Source organism: Drosophila serrata, unplaced genomic scaffold (assembly GCF_035046125.1).
Source record: "Drosophila serrata isolate PLE 108 unplaced genomic scaffold, ASM3504612v1 contig_359, whole genome shotgun sequence".
Lineage (NCBI taxonomy): Eukaryota > Metazoa > Arthropoda > Insecta > Diptera > Drosophilidae > Drosophila > Drosophila serrata.
The window spans coordinates 143,120-151,944 of record NW_028257257.1 but is presented as its reverse complement, the minus strand read 5'-3'; the positions used below and the strand labels follow the sequence as shown (position 1 = coordinate 151,944).

The window sequence follows — 8,825 nt, the reverse complement described above, 5'->3', positions numbered from 1 at the left end:
TCTTTGGCTTTCTTCTCTCTCTTTTAGCTACATATATCGGAGAATTGGTTCCGATGGGGTTAATCAGCTGATTCGGTTTGGGCTTTAAGCCAGAGATCAGGCAAGAGTAAGAGAGAGGTTTATACAAAATTAAGAGAAAGAAAAATAATAATAATAATAAAAACTATATGAAAGGGTTATTATATGCACTAGATAATGTTAAAGTTAAATAATTGATTATATTTACACACTTATTAAATTAAATTATACAATTTAATGCTTCAGTTCCATGAAGTTAGCCAATTCTAACCATCTGGCACCATATCTAAAGCCTCAAATATCAAAACCAAAGCATAATTTTAGGCTTTTTATCCAAGAAAATCCAGCATAATTTTAAAAATTAAAAATAATTTAATAATTTAACTAAAAACTATCATTTACACAACTTAAAACTAAAAACCTAAGAGGACTTGGGGTTCACAGACTTCTCAGGACGTCTTGTCTTGTAGCGAAGACCATGCTCCATATAGGTAAAAGGAGGATTCGGTTGGGTCAAACAAAAGTATAGACCCTTGGCCGTAGATGGATATATAAGTCCGATATTGATGGTGTTCTGGTAATTACAGTCGCCCTGCCGGAACTTGGCCCAACTATCGCATTTGGTGGCCGGGATCATTACGCCCTCAATTAGAGCCTAGGATTAAATCAAGAAATATTATAAAAAATTCCTCAATAAATAAAAGAAAACGTACCTCCATGAAGAGCACGAAGGGATACATGTGACTGCAGACCTTGGACTCACATCCGGGCTGAAGTTTCCTCCTTGGGAAGTACCCTATCCCATTGGGATAAATGTCAATGTGACCCAGAGGCACCCTCACACCAAACACATCGCCCTCGCCGTGGATGGTCACCACCCTTGAGGCTACTCCCTGCTTCACCAGAATGTCGGTGGTGCGACACATTGTGGCCGGATCTATGGCTATCAGTTGTCCCACCAACTGTTTGGTTTCCTTTGCAAAAAGTTTCGCTCCCAGAGCGGCAATATTCGCACCCACCGAATGTCCTGCCAGGGTAATGTCCTGCGCCGCAATACCTGCATCCTTAAGAGCTCTTATCAGCTTATAAACAAAGTAGCCATCCACGGAGAGATGATGTCGCACTGCATAGTACAGCTGGGCCACATCCTTGGCAAAGTCCACCACAATCACATTAAGATCCCTGCGGCTATTCTGGAGCAGGGTCAAGTGCTCCTGGACACTGAAGTAGCTATCGGCGGTGTGGAATGCATTCACGTAGACAAGGGTCTTCCGTTCCGGACTGATATCAAAGTCCTTGAGCTGGGATATGGACTTGATGGGCAGCTCCACGCTTTGGTTGGTTATAGTCATCACATGAAGGCGGGCATCGCTGGGATTGATGCCCTGGAAGAGAGACATGACACCCTCGTCCACGGGGGCATCACCTGGTGAAATTGGGAATAATTAGATACTTTTATACATTCGTTATATGATTTCCAACTTACAGAAAGCCCGCCAGCCGCGATTAAGTTGTTCGGTTAGTAGCTTCAAGTTCTGCTTTTGGACACCATCTATGCTCAGGGATTTTGTTGATTTGTCCTCCGCTGAGGCTGATGAAGCTCCCCAAGATGGACAGATCAGGCAGACTGCCAACACAATAAACCGAACTGTGCTCTTCTGCATGGCGACTTAAGCTATCTCGTATCGAAAAGCCAAGAGCTGAGCTCTTATATAGTCTGGTTTTATCACTCGACCCGAGACTCTCTTATCTGCCGGTAGAGGTTTTCGATTTCAGTTGCTTTTTTTGCGCTTCTTGCAGCACGTCTGTCTGCAAATACACCCCGTCTGGCCGTTGTCTGCTATTCCGCCCCGAAAAGCATCTATCTTCAGCCCCAAAAGAGCGGCTAGATAATGGCGCATATCTGGCCAGACTGGCTGCTATAGATACTCGATCTTTAACCGATCGTGCCTCAATATGGAAATACTTGCCAGCTTCATTCAGTTTTTTTTCCGTCAATTAATCGCAGTTTCTTTTATTATAGGTGATCTGTGCTCGAAAGACAACTAGGTGCTAAATATTTATTCATTAAAATGTATATTTCCACTAAATGAATATTTCGTTTAGTTATTTAAGTTAGGGTACTGTAAATTTGACTAGAACTCGTATCGGTTCACGATGCAATATTTACGCTAATGAGGTAGCGGCGGTTGTTGTCTGACTCTGATCATTTTCCCAAGGGAATTTCTCGAGAGTGGCCTTAAAATTACGTTCCTTAAGTGGTAGAGATTGTGCTTAAGAGAAAGTTAACCAAATAATAATAAAAAACAATCAAGAAACTCAAAAGGAACGAAAAAAAACCACCAAAGAAGAACATCTTTTCGAGTTAAACTTAAATTTTAAACAGTTTATTTTTGTGCGAATATACACAAAAGCTAATCCATTAAAATCATAAATAAATTGAGAGATGTGTACTAAAAATAAACATTGGTAGTCAGAAATACTTGATGAGGCATCTCTTCAGAGCTCCAAAATTATACTAAAATTTGCATTCTGCTCTGCGGTTTGTGTTGTGTTATGTTTTCCCTTTTCTTCCCGAAATGTGAATGGTGTTTGATTTCTCTTAAAACTTGAGTCCGGCCTGGACATCGGCCATGATGTTGGCCGACTTCTGCAGCTGCTCGACCTCGGTGGCAGTGAGGATCTGCTTCACCACGGAGGTGACGCCGTTGGCATTCAGGACGCAGGGCAGCGAAAGGAACACATCCTTGTCGATGCCGTGCTCACCCTGAAACATAACAAATTTAAATTAAAATTATAATTCAAAATATTTGTAATTTATAAAACAAACTTACCAAAACGGAGGTAGAGACAGCGGCCACGCTGCTTGTGTTGCGCAAGATGGCCGAGGCCAGGGAGGCAGTGCTCAGGCCGATGGCCCAGGAAGTGTAACCCTTTAGCTTGATCACCTCGTAGGCAGAGTCAACCACCTGCTTGTGGAGCTCGTTCCACTTCTCTGGATCCTCACCGGTGCCCAGGGTGGGGTTCAGCTCACGCAGGCGCACGCCGGCAATGTTCACGCCGGACCACACGGGCACAGAGCTGTCTCCGTGCTCGCCGATGATCCAGCCGTGGCAAGAGGTGGGAGCCACACCCAGGCGCTGGGACATGAGGAAACGGAAGCGGGAAGAGTCCAGGTTGGTGCCGCTGCCAATGACACGGTTCTTGGGCAGACCGGACAGCTTCCAGGCCACGTAGGTCATGATGTCCACGGGGTTGGAGACCATCAGCAGGATGGTATCGGGACTGTACTGTAGGGGGAATAGGAATTAGTACTAGTTTCTCATTTAAAGAGGTCACTAAACCCACCTCCACCAGCTTGGGGATAATGTTCTTAAGGATATCGGTGTTGCGCTGCACCAGGGACAGGCGGGACTCGCCCTCCTTCTGGCGCACTCCAGCGGTCACAATGCACAGCCTCGAGTTGGCCGAGGCGGCAAAGTCAGTGCTGGCCGTGATCTGGGGATTCTTCAGGAAGTTGGAGCCATGCTGCAGATCCATCAGCTCGCCCTGCAGCTTGTCGGCGCAGACATCGATGAGGCACACCTCCTTGGAGACATTCTGGGCCAGAATGCTGAAGGCGCTGGCCATGCCTACCTGGCCGATGCCCACCACGGTGACCTTGTGCCCGGAGCTGGGCAGAACCTCGGCAACTTGGGCCAACAGACTGTCCTTAATGGCGGCCATTGCTGGGGGGAAAGATAAGGAAATAATTGTTAAGTATTTTGTTAAAGAACTTAACTTCAGTAATTGCTAATGGATACATTTCCTTTCTATATTCCTAGGAGATTTATTTTACAAATATTCTCTGAAGTATTTGTTAATAAATTATAGTTTTTAACATTTTCTTTATAATATTTTTCAAAGTTGATTAGTTTTTAGAACTTTTTATTACTTTCTGTACAAATTCCTATTTATTTTGTAAAAATCGCTCTTTATCTCACACATATTTTAAGATAATAAAATAAATAATCTGAATAGGTTAGTAGCTTGTGTGTTAGAAACTCGTAAGGATTGCTTCTCTATTCTTTACCACCACGTGCCTCTCACATTAAGCGGCTAATTTTATTAACCAAAACATCTAAATTATTTCTTTATTTAAATTGAGGAATAGAGTTTCCTCTTCCCCCTAAAACACACACATACAGTTTAGTTGGCGTTCTTTAACCTTCACGAAGGTCGTATTAATGAGGAAGAAGCGACATCGCCACAACACGCAACCAGACCGAACCGAAAACATTGCCGAAAAAATTAACTAATACTGATTTTTGTAATTTTGTATAGCAAAATTCACAGAGCCAACTTTGTGACAATTATGACACTCGTGTTCAATTAGGGACTTCTTTCATTATCTTTTTCGATAAATAAAGGGAATGGAGCTTATCAATTCGAAACCTTTTGAATATAATCCCCTCGAAAATCGCTTTATTACTGATTCCAGGGACTACTTCCTACGCAATCTTATCAGAGGAACCATTAAGGCAATTTCACAAATCCAATTACTGGTTGTTTCTCATGATGAGGAATTTGATTATTTACCGATGACTGTTTTATGCTTTCAGTTTATATATATATCATCATGACGTAGAGAGTTAAGCGTTATCTGCAGTAGGAAGAGTTGTGGTTCGGGCCAAAGTTGAGTTTGTTGCCAATGTTTGCAATATATAGAGTTAAGATTAGATTGCCGGTGATTAAAAGTGCATATTGAAGCGACGACTTTTATCAGTGGGGGAAAATATTTATATAAACATGTGGCACGTTTTTAATTAGAATCTGCTTCAGTCTGAGTGTGTTTTCCTAGCTTGAGTTACGACTGCACTTGTGAGTTCCACAGAATACTATGGGTGCGGTACAAAAAAATAATAGAGAACTTTTTCGATGAGTTTCGCGGTGTCAGATAAATGTCACGAAGATATAAACAATAAATAATGATTTATGACTAAGCGAGCGAGCAGTTTATTTTTTACTGGGAACACGCATATAGAGGTATTGAAAATAAATAAAATAAAATACTATATATTTACAATATGTTGCAAAATAAGCAAGGTAAATAATAATTAATTAAACCTCAAAGCAATATGACTATTTGAAATTTGTAAGAGAAATATCTAACATATAAGAGGTAATAAATATTATCTTTAATAACATATTACAAATGTTAAGCCTCGGAATACCCATTTACTAATCTCTTTTACTTTGGAAGTCCACTAAACTTTGTTTTAAATATTCTCTTTTCTGTTTTGTATAATTGAATGGAAACTTATTTAATTTTTGAAAACCTTTACCATATTTTTCAATTAAAACTACTATTTGAAATATTTTACTAAGCTAATTAGGTCTTGCAAGTTCATGACCAGCTGCACCCTTATTAATATCCAAATTCCTCACATTAATATCAATATTTTTCACCTGTTGCAAGATGCTAAAACTTGCCACATTAAATTGGGGATATTCGAATGACCTTCTCTCAAAGTCAAATGCGGTTGTTCCACTTTACTTTGGGGGCTGACGACGTCACCCCCGTCAAAAACAATCCGAAAAAGCAGACACAAACAGCTGTTTTGGGCATGGCGCATGCTCTCAATGAAAGCGAAAGTGAAAGTACGCCCAATTGGCAGCCCCTCCCTCTTCCTAGGGTACACCCCAATTACGGTACCAGTGCGGAAGGCCAAGGGCGGCGAGGTGTTGGTTTCGGTTTCGGTTTCGAATTCGAAATGGGAATTCGTTCTTCGGACTTGCACTTGACCGTGTTGAGAGTTGAATGCACTTTGATGAGGCAGGAAGTGAGCCTGGCTCAGGGGATATAAAATACCCTTTGAAAACTTAGAACTACCGTTTATTCACTAACGAATTATTTCTCTTTAGATTCTGCTTACTTTTTGGTATTTGGTTGGGTTTGTTTAAATTCACTTTTATTCACTGGATTTTATTTTTGGCGCCTCTGTATGTTGAGGTCGTCGACGTTGCGTTCCGTTTGCGGGTTCGTTGGGAAATGTTCGCACTCTACGCGGCTGCTTTGGAATTTAGCTGCTGCCGCCGCTGGATTTTGTAGCCTCCGCAGCCGCTCTTTCACTCATTACCTCTCTTTCTATTTCCTCCTCAGGCCAGTGCACTGAAAGAAATAGGGAAACAAAAAATCCTGCAAATATTGTAGGATATAAGGTGAAATTTTATTCCTAAGAATTAAATAGTTCCTGCATTAAGCATTTTATTTATTTATCTTTTGAATTCAATTACTGGAGTTAGTTCATTTAATTAGGGTTACGAATGCATACACTTCAATATTTTATTAATTTCCTCACTATTATCTATACATTAAGGCTCCTTTGAGAAAAAACGTATCTTGAAAGGTTTTAAAATTCCAAAGTTGAACAATATATGATTTTTAAAGAATGAGAATGTTCTGGGATCTAAAAAATATCAAATTTATTTTAATTAATGGATAAGTTACGTCGAAAACTCTTTTAATATTTCATTTTATAAAGAATCTAGTGTTGAACTAGTTTTGTAAAGCATTTTTGCAATATAAAATATACCTTGATTGCTTGCATATATAATTAAATTATTTTACTTCAAATCCCAAGTATTTGGCTGAGTGTAGGCAGCTGTTTCCGCTGCCTCGGCCGGCGTCGCAGCTGCTGCGCCAGGATGAATGACGAAACAGCCTGGGAGGCATTGTGAAAGTGAGCGAGAGCGTTGCTCTCTCTCGCTCGCGCTCTTTGCTCTCCAGAGTTTCGGCTCCATTCAGCCAAGTTAGTCAAGGTGACCTTTTGCTTCTGCTGGTTTTCTTTTTTTCTTTTGTACGTTTTCCGCCTATATTTATAGCCGGCACGTTTTTGGGTTATTCGATTTGATTTTCCGAGAGTCTGGAGCTGGAGCGTGAAGCTTGTCACCGAGCTTTCAGCTGGCCTGTAATTCCCCATTTACAATTCCCTGTGGCTTAAATTACTTTCATCTGTAATTCCGAATTTGTATCTATTTTCCGCTATGCTGGCGGCTGGTGGTTGTTTATCCAAGCCCCGTGACAGCAGCTGGGGATCTCTTTCGGGGAGAGGGGAAGGCACGTGCCCAAGATCACGCACATAAAACATATAGATACATATAGTGATATATAGTATCTTTTGGGATGTGGAGGGAGATGAATGACTGGTATAGGGGCTAATTTTGGCCAATTGCCCAGTCAGGCGGCTGCAACGGAGGCTGCAGGCCAACAGATGGCCAGGTTATGCCTCATAGACACTGGTAATACCCTACACTTAGTTGCTAGAGGATTTATATAAGCTGAAACACTATAAAAAAATAATAATAATGATATGATATTGAAATTGAACCTAAAAATATAATGATTATCAAATATGTATGAATATGAATGTAAATATTTATTTGTGGTAATAAATTCCTTTTAGATAATATAATAAAATAATATTTTTATGTCATTTTTGTACTTAAATTTTTTATAATATTCAAAACTTTATTAACATTTTCCCCAGTGCAATTTAATTTCACACTTGGTGACCTGGATTAAAGCAGATTTTTTTAAGCTAATAAGCAAAACATGTCCCCGCTTGCACTGCGAGAAGTAAGAGAAAACGTGGGAGATCGAGAGAAAGAGTGAGAGACAGAAAGAGGATCCCCAAAGAAAAAGGAGAGGCAACTGGAAGCTCCCCAGAGAGAGATAGAGAGAGAGCGGGAGCTTGCTCCACCGCTCTGCCAGCGTTCGTGACTAAAAACACACACATTTCGTACCGACGAATGTGATTCACTGCATTCTGTCTGCTGTCGGCGATGATGATTCCCTCACTCTCTTTTGATTTTCGCAACTTGGCAGAGCAGCTACGTCATTATTTTAGCCGGCTGAACTTGAGCTTAATGTGGGTTAGGAGAGGGGACAGAGGGGTGCTTCTCGTTCTCTCTGTCTCAATGTCACTGCAATTTAACGCGTTCGTTGTGAAAGTGACGCCGGTGACCCAGTTTCCGAAATGACCCCCCATCAATGTCAATGCACTACTACCCCCCGCCCCCTCTCTGGTGGTATTTCGGTCATGACGTTGCTTCACCCTTCAATTGTGAAATAATTCCAAGTGTGAGTGCGAGTAATACTCGAATGCAGTTTTTAGAAACTCGTTTTGTTTAGCCTTGGGTTTGTTGAACTTTTGTTTCTACGCGCTTTGTTATGATTACTTGATTTTTTTCTGGTTATTTCGAGGGAAGAAGAGAGGGGTTTCTATAGGATGAGCTGATGACTGGAAATTTAATAAACAAGATTGAAAGATAACTTTAACTTTTGTACACGCTTTCAATTGGTAATTGGATATTGATAATCCATTTATTTTTGTCAAATGAAAAACAAATACAACGTTTAAATTCAGTATGCAGATGTATATGTTTAGTAAAAACTAAAATAAGACTGCTTTACGAATTGAAATAATTGCTTTTTTGGATTAGTTATAAAGTTTTTTTTAACTTGATTTATCTAAAAAGTTTTCCATTAATATCGATTTAGAGATTCGATCGTATAATTTGCAATGCAAACTCACATTTCCTTTCTTTCTAGAACAAAAATAAATTTATTAAAGGAAGCTAAATAAATAAAAAAAACATATATATATTATTATATTATATATTATTATTTAATATTATTAATTATATATTATTATTATTATTATATTATTTAGTATTACAAAACAGTACAAAAAGTCTATTATTTACTTCTTTGCGTGGCGCCACAACACGGTTACGGACAGTACAGCAGTCAGTGAAGTTTCAAG

General features: G+C 39.9%; 2 protein-coding genes across 3 annotated transcripts; both read right to left on the bottom strand.

The window, feature by feature from the left end:
• Positions 1-2: 2 nt before the first annotated feature.
• Positions 3-1,687, bottom strand: LOC110184710 (lipase member H). The gene is made up of 3 exons (XM_020953330.2): positions 1,505-1,687; positions 732-1,444; positions 3-673 (listed from the first exon to the last, which is right to left on the bottom strand). The coding sequence occupies exons 1-3, from the start codon at positions 1,680-1,682 to the stop codon at positions 440-442; spliced, it is 1,125 nt and encodes a 374-aa protein (XP_020808989.2). The 5' UTR covers positions 1,683-1,687; the 3' UTR covers positions 3-439.
• Positions 1,688-2,383: 696 nt separating this feature from the next.
• Ldh (Lactate dehydrogenase) lies at positions 2,384-6,111 on the bottom strand. 2 transcript variants are annotated; one of them, XM_020953323.2, is made up of 4 exons: positions 5,934-6,111; positions 3,367-3,746; positions 2,853-3,308; positions 2,384-2,785 (listed from the first exon to the last, which is right to left on the bottom strand). In XM_020953323.2, exons 2-4 carry the CDS (start codon positions 3,742-3,744, stop codon positions 2,621-2,623), a joined length of 999 nt encoding a protein of 332 aa, XP_020808982.1. In that variant the 5' UTR covers positions 3,745-3,746; positions 5,934-6,111; the 3' UTR covers positions 2,384-2,620. The 2 variants fall into 2 exon arrangements, with proteins under 2 accessions (XP_020808982.1, XP_020808981.1); XM_020953322.2 differs by lacking the exon at positions 5,934-6,111 and adding an exon at positions 4,204-4,397.
• Between the last annotated feature and the right edge of the window lie 2,714 nt (positions 6,112-8,825).